Source organism: Clytia hemisphaerica, unplaced genomic scaffold, assembly GCF_902728285.1.
Source record: "Clytia hemisphaerica strain Z4C2 unplaced genomic scaffold, Clytia hemisphaerica genome assembly, whole genome shotgun sequence".
Taxonomy (NCBI): Eukaryota; Metazoa; Cnidaria; class Hydrozoa; order Leptothecata; family Clytiidae; genus Clytia; species Clytia hemisphaerica.
The window spans coordinates 563,444-581,288 of NW_027104420.1; the positions used below are offsets into that span (position 1 = coordinate 563,444).

The following is a 17,845-nucleotide window of genomic DNA, read 5'->3' on the forward strand; positions in this document are numbered from 1 at the left end:
TCACACTTTTAGGATTTCAGTTTCGTTTTCTCGGAATTTTATGCAGACCTTCTCATTTCAAAACAAACAAAATGGCGGACGAGTCAGACATTTCTCAGAAAGCGAAAAATACTGTTGCTCGAATCAAAACTAGTTTTGTAGGAGGACTGGCAATATCTGTGGGATTGAAAGCTGTTGCTCATCCACTAACATATATTAAAGTTCTAATACAGGTAATTTGATTTATATTAAGGAGGGAAGGGCTGCAGTGATCTGACAAAAGGAAGTAGAAGAGTCGGTTCGCCAGTGCACGAACGAGCGTCTTTGAACTTAAAAAAAACAACCAAAAACAAACTTCTATAAAAATTCCTTTGTGCAGCAGAATCCTCAAACTATTCCTTGCAATCTCTCCAAAAATTAAAATAAACGTAGCACTAGAACAACACCAAACCGATTTTGAACGAGGCCAAGTGCAAGTAAAAAAATCACGAAATTCGGGGTTTTTTTAAATATGGCTGATTGCGAGAGAAAATGTTTTTTATAAGAAAATTTGCGCAAGAAGAGTTCTGAAAATGACTTTCCTCTTTTAAAAACCTTTTATCTTCCATCAAACAAAATTTCATTGAAACATGTAAGCTCATTAATAGGGAGGTAGGGCCTTACGCGTGCGGCAATAACAAAACATAGATTTCCGAAGAAAAAAAATTCAAGCTTACATACCTCAAGGAAGGAAACCTCTTTTAACATAAGTATTTTTTCCAAAGTGTAGAGAATTTATTCAGCTTTCTTTTGCAGAAAAAATCAGCACATCATGTCTTCATTTTCCTTCAAAATATGAAAATGAGTACTCGCGGGTGAGTTTTTTCAAACTTCTTGTTCGCGGCACGGCAAAATTTTTTATCCGGGGGTTCTAAAATCCAAAGCGCTAGCCACCCGAAACAGCTATCGACCTGGAATTTTTTGCATCGTTCCACGACGCGGGCCCGCAATAGTTTAGCTTTTGAGACGTACCACGTTCGTTGTTTGGAGCAACGTATATTTTTCAGGAAGTCAAATTATGTACTTAAAATGCGTTTTTTTTCATTGAAAAAATCAAATTTTTTTATTGAACGTGAAATTTTTAGAAAGAACAATGTTTTTTCTTTCCAAATGTGAAAAAAGTAAGAATCAAGCTGTTTCCGGTGGCAAGCGTTAAGGGAAAGATTATGGTGTAATTACCCCCAATTCAGCTACATCTACGGAAAATAAAACTCGCACCAAACCTCTCGCGCGGAATTTTTCATAAAACACTTTCGCTTTTGGTGCCGTAATGAAAGTACAAAATGGCCGGTGATGCGTGCACGAAAATGCTTGAAAAATTGAACTTCAAAATGGAATATCTTTGGAATTTTAAAGAATTGGAAGGTTTCTTCTGATGGTTATGGCTTTCCATTAAACTTGGTTTGGTATTCTGCAAGTAAGTTTGAAATTTCCTCTGACCACCCTATCATTAATTCAAAATCAATAGAAACATATCACCAGTAGTTGATATAAAAAAGGTTCCAGTCCGCGAACGATCCGAACACCATATTCAAAATGAAGACATAGCAACGTCAAAACATTCGAAAGCGCTGGCGATCTCAATTAAAAAAGAAGACACTACATTGCCGCACTTTTCGATGAGCAAAACTTGAAAAGGAAAACAAAAAAATGGACGACAAGAAAATATTTACAAAAATAAACAGGTTAGCAAAACACTAAAGTTCTTATAAAAAAGACGCTTTTTTAGTGAAAAAGCGCGTGGTTTTGAAAAGTTCAAATACCCCTGTATCATCTCGGAAGAGAGTTAAAGTATTACCTGCAAGCAGAGCTCTAATTTTTTCTTTCAAAAGATCGTTCGCGAACTGGTCTCGTTCGCAGACTGGGTTCGAATAGCGCTCGCTTTAATGACTTATTATTCCAAGAAGAAGCTTTCAAATAAAGTGAAAACAAACTGAAAGAAGGACTTCAAGCTTGTTTACGAGATGGTCAAAAAGGATATATGTAAAAACCAAAAGTAAGTGAGAAAAGTGAAAAATAAGTTTGCCGTCCGTGCACTGGGCACCCCCCTCTAAACTGCATTGTGCCATTCCAGTTTTATTCGTTACCCCCCAATGGACGACATGGAATTTCTGTAGCAAATTGCTTTCAAGAAAGTCCAGAATTTCCGTAACAAATTTACAAAATACCTATCAAAACCGTGGAATTCCATTACTGTAACCAAAAAAAATCATGGAATTCCAATACTTTAGGGGAGCCGTCCATATTCATTTGACAACGCAAAACGTCAAATTGACGTCATGAGGGGGTGGGGGGGTTTTCAAAAGTTAGGTTTGACGTTATAAGAAATCAAAGGTATACCTTTTTGTGAAAATCGCGGATATTTGTAACCACCAACCACACTATACTTTATAAGCTTTCGAAAACATATTGTGTATGAAGTACATGAAAATTTGCTGCTCGCATAATCCCATTGGTCTGCGCTATGATATCATTACATCATATTTTCATTGTTTGCGCGATCGAGCGAACCACATCGCACAAGTGGGTAAAGAAGGCGGTACGCCTAAAGCACGGCACGGACCTAGCGCCAAGTGGATTTCTTTTTAAATAAAGGTCATTAGTTAAAAGAACACATACACGCACGGGTACAACCAAGCCAGTATGGATTTTGTAACTAAACGTACAACTGAAACGTTTTTGGCGCATTGGCGTAAGGGTACTTACAAAGATTGTTTGATTTTCAGTTGGCGTATGGTAATAATTCCAGCTCGGCGTGAATGACTCCATAATCCATCGATTTTTAGCTTCCATTTGGCTAAATTTGTCAATTTATTAATTATGTTGGCGCATGCGCATCTTTTCCCATCTTGCACCCTTATTGAAAAATTGAATGTTGGTACAAAAGAAATTTTGCTTGGCGTGAGGCTTGCTGCACGGAAAAATATCTTCGGCGCAAGATTTCGTGGAATCCATACTGGCAACCAAGTACAGACTTTGCGACAGAACGGGAAAACTTTGATGAAAAAGTGGCTACAACTTTTGGTATACATCAGTACATCGCTTGACGTTATCTGTGGGGTTGGGGGGTTCAGAGGATAACGTCAATTTGACGTTTTGCGTTGTCAAATGAATATGGTCGGGTCCCCTTAATGCAAAATTAAGTAAAATTCATGGAATTCCGATACTTTCTCTTTAAAGTTTGCCATGTCATCCATTAGGGGGTAATGTTTTCTTTTCTTTTTCTTTTTCTTATTTTGAAATAATTGCATAAACGAATTGACCTTATTTAAGATTAATGGTATCGTTTTAAGATCAAAACATTTGCTGATTGTGAAAGACCAAACCCTAGAATAGTATGTGAATGGTCCTAAATCCGACGGCCCTGCCTAAATCCGACCCCTCACAAATAACTACTATATGAAAAAAAATTCTATGGTTTACAAACATTCCCTCTCCAAGTTGAACAATAAACTATTGCAAGGACTCTTGAAACAAAACATCTAACAAGATGACTATAATGTCAAGATGTCAATTAATGTGATAAAAAAGTGCGAGTTGTAAAAATAATTACCTCTATTATTCTGAATCTGTTGCTTGTGTTTAAAACGTTAACAATTTTGTAATAAAAAATTATGTTTTGTATAGTAAGCAATTATTCTAATTTGGTTCAATCAGTTCAGTCCATCAAATCTCTCAGTTTAGTTGACACTTTGGTATCTTTATTGCGTCACAGCCAAAGCAGGGTTGTTTTTATTTTAGTTTGTATCTTTGAAAGACCCCATCGCCATCGGATTTAGGCAGGGCTGTCAGATTTAGGAACACTCACAGTATTTAAAAGTATAATAGTTTAAAAGGAGTTTAACATCTTGATTTTGGAAAGATCTACACAAGTTTTACTCTACTCAAGCTCTTTGGACTATTCCAGAATTTGTCTGTAACAGGGGGGCGGACGACTCAAGATTTCCGTGGGCAAACGTTTTCACCAAAATTCGAAGTTCCAAGGCGAGAGATGAAAATGTATGAATTTCCAAGGCAATTGAATTTAAAGAGGCAAAAAAGATAGTAGAGGGCATTTTGTAAAATCGCACGAATGTTTTGATCAAAGCACTTATACTAACTAACTTATACATTTTTGGAAAGCTAAGGGGTAGGGGAATCGAAATTACAATGTTTCCAATTTTTTTTCAGACACTTTTGTGTGATTTTCGGACAAATATGACGGTCTCAGGCAAAAATCATAGGGTTAAAAATTAATGAAAATTTTTGCTCAAGAAAACGGACACCTGATGTATATTTTTGGAAAGCTCTCAAAAAATTAAGATTAGAGATATATTGCAATATAGGTGATTTCTGTACCTAACTCGAGATATTAACCCTTGAAAACTGTGTTTTTCAGCCAGGCTAGAAAAAAATAAAAAATGCAAGTCGTCCGACAGAAGTAACAAAAATTTTACTGGAATGACCCTTTTATCTTTCCCTTTACAACAATAATACAATGCTGACAAGTTGACATGACATAACACAATGACAAATAATTCCTGTGAGAAGTTTATATATTAGAAATCTACGACAAAAACGAAAGTTGTCTCTTCTATTGATTGCTTCCTGGCGCTCTTTCTCAGCTGGTTATCAAATTTCCACCAATGAATTGTCGCATTTCATATTTCTTTTGGGCACCTGTGGCCTCTCAGTGCCTTGCATGACGGGCGGCTGTAAAATCCCACTCTTCGAGCCTGAACCTTTCATGTCAAAAAAGTCCCGAAAACCCTGAAAACATTTTGTCTGAAACACTTTTTCTGAGAATTCATGCCTTTCATGCCCATTTTGTCTAGTATTCCTTTTGCAGCAAAATTTTACGTTTGTGTCAGGTTGAAATTTGAGAAATTTATAAAGCCTGGTTAACCAAGCCAGTTTTTACAAGGCCAAGATACGGCTGAAGACAATTTAGCTTTATCAGTGCTTTAATTATTTTTATGATGTACGGAATTTTAAGTTTGCCTTGAAAAACTGGCTTGGGCAAAGCGCGCGTTCATATTTTGAATGCAGAAGTTGTTGAGACTCAGCGAGCATTTGTGTCCCTGCAAGCGATTTAGAGCACATTCAAGATCTGCCAGGATCGGCCAAGTAATTCTACGGCCCAAATCGGCCAGGTCCGGTTCGGATCGGCCAAGTCAGTTCTGGATCGGCCTATAACGGCCAGGTCCGGTTTTGTCAAATTACAAACCTGATAAAACAAAAATAATGATGTTCAGGCAATGTAAGACCGGTCCAGGCCGATACGAACCAGTCCAGAATGTTTTACGGAAGCCGAAATACTAATTATAAGCAAAATTGTTTTCAAACAGTCTTCGTTTTTGTCGTAAATCACATACTCCCTTGTATATCATAACATTGACTCACTCGCTCTTATTAATCCATTAAGAAAAGTTTGTTAGAAATCCTCCTTAGAATAGAATTGCACTGTGTCCCTTCGTTAGTTTATTTAGACATCGATCCCTGTATCATTTACATATCTCTCCTGTTAAAACTTGCATGTCGATATTTTTCTTCGTATTTCATACCAAAACCAAAAGGAATACCAATTGTTTCGACCTTTTAACTAACAACAGCACAATCTCTGAAAAAGAAACTGTTACTTGCCTTTTCCTTTGCTGATATTACAATAATACAGTAATCTTGATACTTTATAATGTTATCTATTAGCTCATGAAAAATTGTTCTCGTGATGGTTTTAAAAATGAAAATGCTTCTTGCTTGTGTTGTGGTACTTTTCCTTTTGCTTTTGTTTTGATTTTAGAGTTAGAGACTTTTAAAAACATCCGGAAAACTTTTTTAATAATTTGATCGAACAATTTTCAAAACATTAGGACGTTCTCTGGAGTTCATTCGAACACTTAACAAAAAGATTCGAAAATTTTTAGGCACTCGAGATTGTAAACAAAAAACCGTCATACGAAAAAGAGTTACTTGTTTGTTTTCAGACCGGACTTAGGCTGCTGGCATCCACTAACGGATTCGTGCTCCTTTTAGAGGATGCTTAATAAGCTATATTTCCTTTGTCCAGAGATTTGCCGCCTTTAGCCGATATACGGCTAAAGACATATTTAGCTGGCGAGTGTCTACAAATATAACATTACGTAATGTTTAAATTTTCTGTGAGGCACCAAATCATAGATTGGAAAATATATTTGGATTTCGTAAAAAAAGTAGGCGGAAGGAAGTTTGCTTGTTTTTATTCCTCCTTTCTTGTATAATGTGGAGATTTTGTAAAAGATGAGAAATTAGATTTATTAACTTTAAGTGCCCTGATGTATCTTCTGTGTGCACCAACAAAATTTTGCTTGATAAAACTACATTTTGATGCTTGAATTTGGACTTGTATGAGTGTATAATTTTTTACCACACTGGATTCGTTGATCACTTTGGCTTCAGATAAATGTTTTGTTAGTTCTACAGATATGTTGCAGATTATTTCAAGGTATTCTAGTTATGTATATACAGTACATTTTGGGTGTCATAATGAATATTTCTGACATTATGATTCTACAAAAGGGAGTGTTGTTGCTCCTTCAACAAGGGCCTTTAAATGTTAAAACAAACAAAGAACTTTTCTTCAGCTTTGGCATTTCACTTTTTAATACTGTGTGGCCTTTGTATTTTTTCAGGTACTTAGCTTCAATTCTTTGAAAAGATTGGAGCGTTTCTGGTTGTTTTCTTTCACTTTTGTGTTCATATTTGTATTTTTTGAGCTTCGACCGAAGAGCTGATGGAAAGGTTTTGATAAATTTACAGACCAGATATCTTATAAAAACAAAAGTCAAAAATAAATCTACAGACTGTACATAATGCGCGCATCAGATTGTTTTTTATCTTTTTTGGACCTACCTTGGAGGTCCTATAAATTAACCGATGTCCGTCCGTCCGTTCGTTCGTTCGTTCGTCCGTCCGTCTGTTACCAGCTTTTCTCGAGATTGGCTCATTAGTTTTTTCTGATTTTTGGCACAATGATGCAAAATGGTAATGCCCAAAATGTGACGGAGCCCGATTTTCGAAAAAAAATTATTTCCGGCGGAAAAGTCCGGAAATATGCCGGAAAAACCGGTTTTTTGGCATTTTCTCGAGATTTCAGCATTATATTTTTCAGATTTTTTGCACAAAGATGCGTATTAACGATGCCCAAAACATGGCAGAGTCCAATTTTTGAGAAAAATTCTTTTCCGGCCGAAAATGCCGGAAATATGCCGGAAATCGCCGTTTTTGCAGATTTTCATCGGACTTTTTCCTTATAATTGGTTGTTTTTTCACACAAAAACATTGTTAATAGCAAAGTCCACGATCAAGCATGGTTCAATTGTCAATAAAACTGATTTTTGAAGCCGGAACTTTCTCAAAATCGCCGGAACATCCGATTTTCGCCGGAAAAACGGTATTTCTTGAATTTCTCCAGCTGTACTTTATATTTTTTTATGAAACTTTGCACACTGATGTAAAATGACAATACCTAAAAAGTGACGGAGCCAGATTTTCGAAAAACATTTTTTTCCGGCCGAAAATGCCGGAAATATGCCGGAAATCGCCGTTTTTCTGGATTTTCATTGGACTTTTTCCTTACAATTGGTTGTTTTTTCATTCAAAAACATTATTGATAGCAATGCCCACCATCAAGCATGTTTCAATTTTCAATAAAATTGATTTTTGAAGCAGGAGCTATTTAAAAATCGCCGGAACAACCTATTTTTGCCGGAAAGACAGTTTTTCTTGAATTTCTCGAGCTGTACTTTATATTTTTTTATGAAACTTTGCACACTGATGTAAAATGACAATACCTAAAAAGTGACGGAGCCAGATTTTCGAAAAACATTTTTTTCCGGCCGAAAATGCCGGAAATATACCGGAAATCGCCGTTTTTCTGGATTTTCATTGGACTTTTTCCTTACAATTGGTTGTTTTTTTTTCATTCAAAAACATTATTGATAGCAATGCCCACCATCAAGCATGTTTCAATTTTCAATAAAATTGATTTTTGAAGCAGGAGCTATTTAAAAATCGCCGGAACAACCTATTTTTGCCGGAAAGACAGTTTTTCTTGAATTTCTCGAGCTGTACTTTATATTTTTTTATGAAATTTTGCAAACTGATGCAATATGACAATACCTAAAATGTGTCGGAGCCCGATTTTAGAAAAACACTTTTTTCCGGCCGAAAATGCCGGAAATATGCCGGAAAAACCGGTTTTTTTACATTTTCTCGAATTTTCATCAAAAGTTTTTTCTGATTTTTTGCAGAAGATGTGTATTCGCAATGCTCAAAACATGGCTGAGTTCGATTTTTGAGAATTTTTTTTTTTCGGTTGAAAATGCCGGAAATCGCCGTTTTTGCAGATTTTCATTAGATTTTTTCCTTGTATTTCTATGTTTTTCACACAAAAACATTATTGATAACAATACTCACCATCAAGCATGATTCAATTGTCAATAAAACAGATTTTTGCGACCAGAACTTTCTATTTATTTTTCCCCTACAACCCTTCCCTCTCCCCCCCATCAACAATCAATGATGAATTTATTGCGTTATGCATTTTCGCTAAACGCTATATTTTTTGACTGATTTTTTTCTCCTTGCATTGCTATCCAACTTTCATCATCAGGTAGGTCCATTCAGCATCTAGCTTGTTCTGTTTTGTTTTTCTGGTCTGGGATTCGAATTTCGAATATAAACATTCCATTGAAAACGTTCGAAACGATCGTTTTTGCATACACATCAATGTCAATCAAATTATTATCTCGCCAAGATTTCCTTTGCGAACCGGAAAGCGGTTGGTAGATCATTAAGCAGACCTATACTACCTGGGGTTTTGTAGAGGTCTGCGATTCAGACTAGACCGGACTTGACCGAATTGGACCGGTCTAGATCAACCTTTGTTTAGAGAAAAGATTGGCCAAGATCGGTCAACATCGGCCGAATTCGGCCAGGAACGGTCCAGACCGGTCCATATCAGCCAAAAGTTCGGCTTTTTAAGGATTGGCCCATTTTCAATGTGCTCCAAATCGTATGCAGGGACACATTTAGCCTCTTCTAATTGGCCATAATAGACCATGCGATAAGAAACAAAAATTTTTGTTTGTTTTGAAAACGCTTTTCACTTCTTTACGAATGACTTTTTGAACATATTTTATTCTGTACTTTTTGCATAAAAAGAAAAATATGTTTTTCTCTCTCCCTCTTTTAATTTGAAAAACCTTTATATAACTGAATGAAAGAGAAGTTGAGTAAATAGGGAGGAGGGTGTAATTATTTAACAAATTCCTTATTTTTATATTTTTGCTTTTTTTATGCGAATGAGTTATGGGAAATCTTTTGTTGAAAAATATGTGTTGAACAAATTATACAATTTATGTGCATTCACAAAAACATACCCGGGAAAATTTGAAATTTCGTTTTCGTCAGTTGATAAGAAACCGAGTTTACTTGTACTAAGCCAGATTTTCAGTCACAACTTACCATCAGATTTTACTAAGTGACTGAATCAATCTGGCTTAGATTTCTAGGCTAAAATTTCATAGTGTCCTTCAGGGTCTCTTCCCCCCCATGCCTAGAATGAAAATTTTCCATTCCCCCCCCCCCCCCTCATTTTTCCCCACCCTGCCTCCAAAAATTTTTCTGCATAAAATTAAAAAGCTGTAATTTGATGAACTTAACGCTTATTGTTTTCCCTAAGGTAGTTCTAATTCAAAAATACATGGAAAGGATGGTTGTTTTTAAACCATAATATTAATAAAACTAAGCATTATGCTATATCATCTCATAAAACCAGATGTTTTTCAATTTTGAATTGATTTTGGTGAGTTCCCCCCCCCCATGCCTAGAACGAAAATTTTCCATTCCCCCCTCGCCCCCCCCCTGGCTTCAAAAAAAATTCTTTCCCCCCTATACGTCCTTTTGACCTCAAAACCCATTCCCCCCTGAATCCAGGGGGGGAGGACACTATGAATTTATATGGGTATATGGGGGAAATGATATTTTGAGAAAGCAAAAAGAGGGGGGGGGACTAAAAACTGAAAAGTCTTAGGGGGAAAAAAAGAGGGGGGAGATTTAAAAAAATCTAGAATTTAGTGGGGGAGAACAAACCCTAGAGTATAGGTTGTGGACGTTTTCTCGTGGCAAAGAAATTTTCACCAAAAATATCAATTTTAGATAAGTTCATTCCATGCCAAATGCTACTTTGCCATTTTTTTTTTTGATCGCTTCGGCTGTTTTGAAAACCTAAACAAACGGTTCGATATTTATATCTCAGGTTTTCTTTGTCTAGAGCAGCCTGCTCGGCCCTCAAATCTTTGCAGACAGCAAGTTTTTTCTACCACTTTACCATCAACTGCTATAGCTTGAGACTATCTGACAAAACATGGGACAGCCATTTGGCTGTCAGAACCTTAAAGTCATTAATTAACATACATAAGGTAAACGTACCACAAAACCAACAATTTCATTTCAGGATTCTTTCTAAAATCTAAAATGTTTTTATTAGCATAACTTTTTAAGATTATGTTGGCATAATAGTCTCTTTATTATTTAAAACAAAATTGAGCATTATTGGTTGGGTAAAAGTTTTTTATCAAGATTTAACGCTAGAAATCTAACTTCAAAATTTTTGATTTTTTTCAAAAAATGGTCAGATAAGTCACTTGATATTGACCAACCTATAAATCTTTCGTTTTCTATTACCTCTAGGCATAACACAAATATAGGCAGCCCAAAAAATAATAGTAATTTTTAATCTATATACCAATTTTTAATCTACTTTAAATATTATCTTTTAAAGATGAATTCATTAAAAAAAAACATAATATCGAAGGGTCATTTCAAACTCCACTCTGCCCCCCAAGAATCCTCTTTTCAAATTATTTTTGCTACGCTTGCAAAATTACCAGTCAACTGAAATTTACTTATTTGCAGCACTGTTGAATAATTAAAATCATTGTTAAAATATTATTAACATATTATTATGTTAGACTATTATTGGTGAAAATTTTACCAAGTTTTGTTGAATAGATCTTTCTAATTTTTGTTGGTTGAGTTGCAGGAGGCTCTAAGGTCCATTTTTGCAAATGTAGATGTTTTCAATGGGCACCTCATCAGCAACTTGGACTGACTTCCCAATTCCCTCACAGGATGGATTGCCAGCTTCATTTAAACCAAAATTTATCATTTAATTAGCCTTGACTTTAGAGGTCTCAATTACCCTCTGAAATAGAAATTGCTGTGATTTGTCAAAAGTAATTCTGCACGTGTTTGTGTATGAGGTCCGCCAAATTTCTGGGTTATAGCCTATCATTGAATACTTTAATGGGATAAACTTTTGCGAGGATTAAATTTCACAGATTTTGTGGATTTTCGTGTCATCCGCAAAAATCAGAGATAGAAATTTGAAAGGGTCTCATCCGCCAAATATTTCTAAACAAAACTCAAAATATGTCAAATAAATACTATTTGTTGAATGTTTACTAACTTGTATCAAAGAGGCGCAAATAATGTGTATTTAAAAAACCAACATGCATGATTTGACAGTAAAAGTCACAAAATTGTGAAAATATTGCCACTCAATAGTGCCATCCGCAAAATAAGTCTGTGCAAATTTTTTTACTTTCTCGGATAAGCCCAACCGCAAAATTTAATTCCCGCCAAATTTAATCCCCGCGAAAGTTTATACAGAGATGTTGGAGTAACATAGAATGTCTCATCGTTTGAAATCATAAACAAGTTTTTAAGAATTTTATCTTAAAACCACAATTAATGTAAATCTAGCCATATTAATTGATCACCAAAAGCTAGAAAAAACAAAGACGCTAGGGACAGGGTTGTGCAGTTTTTGATTTCCTAAAAAACTGTAAAAATCATTTCAGACCTTAGATTAATAATGTGGTTCCAAAAAAGGTCCCTGACCAGTGGCATGTACCCGTGCCCAAATTTGCTTGACTACCTCCCCTGGGAATGTTCCTAGCAGTAATTTTTTTCAAGGGTGCTAAAAAATTTTTGATTTATAAAATTTCCTATTTTAAACTGAATAACTGTTATCCTGAATTTTGATTTGTTGCTTTAGGTTGGTCATGAACCAATCGCTCCAGTAAAAACAACCACACTATTTGGAAAGACAGTGTATAGACTTCCTAATTTTATACAATATGGTAGGTATAAACTCTTTCAAATATCTACACACATCTACATCAACCTGGAAGCCTTTAATATTGCCAATTCACACTTTAGTTCAATACTGTGCAGTATGTTGTCAGTCCATTTTTTCAGCCAGTATTTACAAAACTAGAAAAAAGTACTTGATGTTTCACTGCAAAAAAGAGTGGTGCTATCAAAAGAGAAACCTTTAAGATTCCGTTTGTCTTCTTCACAAGACTGTTATTTCTAATAGTATTTGCACCATTCCTGATTATGTCTTATTTTGTTAAAGCCGCTCTTGCTTGCATAATAAATACTTTGATTCTTTCCAGGAAAGCACATCAAAAGAGTGGATGGATGGCTTGGTTTATACAGAGGACTTGGTCCCAGGTATTGTATTAATAAAAATTTGTATTTTAAGGGACATCCACCTTCCTGAAATGGGAAAATGACCTTAACCAAGGCCAAGTTTTTTTGTAGTTCCCATACAAAAGCAAATGTCTAGTCCACATCGTTTAAGACCAGTTTACTTCAAGGTCGAGGATTAATATTGTTGACCTAGAGTTGACCTTTCTTACTAGAATATGTCTAGTTATGTTGGAAATTCCATCCTCAACCTTAAATTTCCCCGTTCAGTCTTCCTTTTATTGTGGACCTAATTTTTAGCTTTTTGAATATTCCAAAAAAAACTTTCATCGAGAAATTGCTTTTCCAATGAAGGATAAATTTTTGTATTCACTTAAAATAAGATGATAATTGATATTTTTATCCGTAGATGGTGTAATTATACTCTTATGTTTCTTTAGGCTTGTGAGTGATTTCATTGGCTCAACAGTTAATAATGCAGTCACTACAGTAAGTTCTTTCATCAAATTTCGTGAGAGGTTCAAAAACAATTATTTTCCCAAGTTGCAAACTGGCAAACAAATTTTTTCCATCATTTTTCGGTGAAATATATTTTCTTTTAGGAAAGAAAATAAAAGCTAGAATTGTATTCCTTTTTGTTTTCTTCAACTGGTATCTGGAAATGTATCGAAATAAGATGATAATCGCTCTTCCTCTTCCCAATTTTGTTTCAGAAACTTAACGTATCAAAAGATGAAGAGGTATGTCTTTAACAATTACTTTCTTCAGTACTTTCTATTTAACAGTTTTGTAAGGACTTTAAATGAAGATTCCAAGATTATACATTCCAGATTTTTCCCGCATACTTTCCTCCCCTAAAGGCTTGTAATATATTTCTTGTATTGTATTCGCAACCGTCTGATAAATATTAGATAACAATTCATTTTCCATTAAAGTCTTTTATGTTATCTTGTTTTCTAGCCTGATAAATCACCTGGCACCTTTATCCGAGAGGTTGGTAATGTAAAAATATCTTTCCAAATTACCATTCATGTGTTAGATAAGGATTGAAAAATCAAACAATAGAAAAATCCTCCAGAGTCTTTCATTTAAAAGAGAATGTATGTTTGAAGTTTCTAAGGCACTTTTGATATGGCATTTTTATAAGGAACTATAAAGGAACCAAATCATCATTTTTGACTTCAACTCCTTCTTCTATGGTTTCAGACTGGTCAGTTGACAATTGCTAAAACGTGCAGCATTGTTGTCAGTTACCCTTTCCACGGTGAGATCTTCACTAATGTAGTAAATAAATGAGAAACCACACAAAATTATGCTCAATGATTCTCTAAATGCTTGCATGTAATACCTGTGCACTACAGCTCTTTCACAATCTCCTCATGATTATGCGGGATAAAGTTTGTATCTTTTTCAAAGCCTTTGTACCATGAGTTACGCCACGATGTTCAATAATTTAACATATGGATAAATGTGTTTAATCAAACAAAAGCATCTGGTCATACTCGATAATGAACAGCGTTCACCATTTCTTTCCATTTTTGAATTCAGAATCTGCCAAGATGACTACAGCGTTGTTTGGACGTTTAAAATCGTATATTAGATTGGTATCGAAACAATGTGTTTAAACAATTTTTTTTTTTACTTTATACTTTTCAGTTATCAGTATTCGAATGATGGTTCAATTTGTTGGCCGAGAAACATATTACAAGTGAGACCCACTTTTGTTATTTAGTTTGAGCATACATAGTTTGATAGAAGTCTCATACCTTATCTCCTCGGAAATTAGCCTCCCCCACTTGGTACCCATCTAAATTCGAGATCGCAAAGACTTAAAAAGTACACCCTCTTAGCTTATGTATATGCATTAACTTGAGCTTTAACGGTATTGTTACGAATAATGAATCAAAAAGAGTCAGGGAAAAGAGCTCTAAATTGCTGAAGATCTCCTCAGTTCCAAAAATTCAATCAAAGATATTTTTTGACCTCGGAAGCCCCTAGCTTTTCGTGGGACAGTTTTAGGTGTGGTTGATGGCAGGGGGCTTTGGGCCATAGGTCAAAGGCCATAGTCTAAAAGAAAGGTAGAGCTTTCAAAAGGACTTGAGAAAGAGTGCTTGAATAAGGTCAAGGATAAAGGATATAGTATTGAAAAGTTATATACCTTTTATTTCTCTCTTCATTATAGCAACATCTTCTCTTCTATTCAAGAAATATATAATGAAGAAGGGATTTCAGGATTTTTCAGGTATTGATTTTTCAAATACAGTATATTGTTATTGTCACATCGTCGTGGAAAAGGGATTCCTGGCCAGTAGATAAATCATATAACTCAATCAGGCTATTTCATTCAAGAATCAAGAAAAACCTGATTTGGCTTGAGACAAAATTCTTGTAACTTAATTTGTGGGAAAAGTCTCCTTTAGGGGCAAACCCTGCTTCCTCTTATAACTTGAATGTGACATTGTTTCTCCAGCATAAGACCCTTATCTTATATTTTGCCTCATGAAAAATTTAAATCATTTTGGTGTCACTGCTCTTCAACTTGTTTACAAACATTTTTTCTGGAATAGTTCAATACATTTTAATACTTGTTCTCAGAACTAGAGAACTTCAAACATTCAATTTTTAATTACTTTTAAACCTTTAGTGGAGTCGTCCCATTCTTGATTGGTGAATTAGTGGCCTTGTGGATTAGTCGCACAATCAGTTATCTAATCAGAAAGCAATTGCCACATGAGGTAAGCAAAAGGAAAAAAGTAAAAGAAAGGTATACATTGACTGATAATTTTTAAGCTATCGATTCGAAACTACATAGCGTCTGCCAGTTTTTAGGTCCTAGGCAAGGCCCCCCAAAGGTTAAACAATTTTTGGTAGATCCTAGGACGACTTTCGACCCTTGACACTTTGAAAAATTATTTCCAGGAAAAAGAGTCATAAATTGGGTTGCAGATCCTAGCTAAAAATATTTTACATAATATTTTGCATATTTCATGTTAAATTTTTCAGCTTCATGAGCTTTCTTTAAATTGAGCATTTGAAGCCAACTATTAAGCTGAAATATTCAGCCCCACACTTAGTAATGAGATCTTAGGTCCCCCCCCAAATAAGTGGCGTATTTCAGCCCCCTCCTTTTCGGGAATTTTTTATGCTATCTTAAAAGAGTATATAAACAATTTCGAAAAACCGAAAAGAAGTTCAGTAATTGTATCATTATTTTACTTTCCAGGAGGCATCCAGAGACGAAGTGAAGTCGTACTCATCACAACTTTCAGGAGTGAGTCAAGAACATTTTCTTGAAAAACATGTCTGCCTCATGACCTTGATCAAATCCTTTTTTTTCCTAATATTACGCACGGAAATCAATATCAGTATATAGGATTTTATTTACAAGATTTTATAAAGAGTCATTTAAGAGGTCCAGGTTATTTATTGGACGAGTTAAGAAGGTGTTTGACAAGGCGCTAACGCGAGCTTTTATTATAATAACTTTTTTGGATTCAGTTTCAGTTACATAACTTAAGGAATTGCCCGCTCCAATAATAAGATATCATTAATAACGATCATCATGTAAATAATAAGATTTTGATGATTGATTGATTGATGACCTTCTCGATCCTTTCGAAACTAGTGTTTGTCCTCACTTTGTATTTTATCTGTGTCCAGTATTTTCTTTGAAAACTTAATTTCCGATTTTTTCTTTTTCACCATAAAAAGGGTAATACTATTTCGAGCAGATAGCATTTTATTGTTTTATTTTTTTATTTTGCAGTTCATTGCCTCAATGGTCACATACCCCTTCCACTTGGTCAATACACTTTTGGCTGTCAATGACACGAGGTAAACATTTTTCCTCTCTGCCCTTTCTATCCATAAAAAATTACTGCACTGTTGATCAAATTTAAATGATTTTTTTTTATTTCTTCACTCCCATTTCAATGCAGTTTTTAAGCATGTCGACTTCTGAAAATAATTTTCACAGTCAGAGAAAGCTCAATATAATTTCGCAATAGGACAAAATCTAGAAGTAGTAAAATTATTCAACCTTTCACCGGTAGTTTATTTAATCTGTGCAATTGATCCCTGATTGGAGGGCAATTTTTGGCACAAAATTTATTCGATGAATAATTGATTAGAATACGGGAATGATACCATTTTTAACAATTGATAATTAGATAAGTGTGAGAATAAAATTTGGAGATTATTGACTTGATTTTGATCACCACTTTTTTTTAACATTATCCAGGTTGGTTGCTGGCAATCCTCCATTGATGCCAATCTATGAGTCCTGGACTGATTGCTGGGTTGAACTTGGCAAAAAGGTACTAGTAGGATTCTTTATTCAACAAGAGCTAAGAGCGCCGACACGACCTGAATTTATTAGTTTACCACTAAACCAAGGACAAAACTTTAGCATTACAAGTACAACTGTTCTGCCGAATAACTGAGCTTTCCAGTTAATGTCGGAACAGACTTAATGTCTTTATATGAACAATTTTTCACTACTAAATCAAATGGAAGATAACATCAATACGCCCTTACGAACCTATCAAAAGTTGACTAAGGTAGAATGATATCTGTGAGTGCATCGGTAAAATCCAAGTTAATTGTTACCCGGACGTGACGTCATTCGTCCCTTTTAGACTCAAATACAGGATTGATAGCGTGGAAACTATGAGTTAATATGAAAAAATATTTTTCTTTTTCCCAGGGTCTTCGTCATCGTGGCTCATCTTTGTTCAGAAGAAATGTAAAAATATAAATGGCCGATCCCATTTAAATCATTTCATCACCAGTCTTCAATATTTTCCAACGCAATTCAAAATGAAAAATGAAAAATCTGACAAATATTTAGCCAAACAAATAAATTCATTTGTCTAGATTTATTCAAGAGAATGCCAAAGCAATGTGGGATGACTTCTATTCTTCGTCCCTACATTGTCAAATTGCATTTGTTAAGATCTGTAACCCAACACGAATGCGTCGAAAAAGATGAAACATTTTCGTGCATTAATTAAAAACCTTATACAATTTATATAAAACCACAAACAGTAAACGTTTTGTAGACAAATGGAGAAAATTTCAAAAAATTGTAATAAAATTGTAATAATTTTTTAAAATAATAGATTATTAGTGATTCGAGAGGGAAATTTTTGGTATGAATTCTTTTGAAATTAGTCAACTTAGTAACCTATTTTGGAAGACTTGATAATCGCATAAAAACAATTTTATTTATGTCATCCTCTAAAAAAATGAAAAAAAGAATATAGTACTTATACTCAAGTAGCTGATAGGATTGGACTTTTAGAATGTTGCT

The 17,845-nt window shown here is 34.8% G+C and overlaps 1 protein-coding gene across 1 annotated transcript; it reads left to right on the forward strand.

Annotated features, from left to right (window-relative positions):
- The first annotated feature begins 26 nt into the window (after positions 1-26).
- LOC136820286 (mitochondrial carrier homolog 2-like) lies at positions 27-17,678 on the forward strand. Its single transcript, XM_067076480.1, has 14 exons — positions 27-212; positions 12,098-12,182; positions 12,501-12,558; positions 12,975-13,023; positions 13,248-13,274; positions 13,495-13,527; positions 13,741-13,798; positions 14,191-14,242; positions 14,717-14,776; positions 15,179-15,269; positions 15,758-15,805; positions 16,301-16,368; positions 16,775-16,850; positions 17,240-17,678. The coding sequence occupies exons 1-14, from the start codon at positions 72-74 to the stop codon at positions 17,288-17,290; spliced, it is 897 nt and encodes a 298-aa protein (XP_066932581.1). The 5' UTR covers positions 27-71; the 3' UTR covers positions 17,291-17,678.
- Positions 17,679-17,845: the final 167 nt, after the last annotated feature.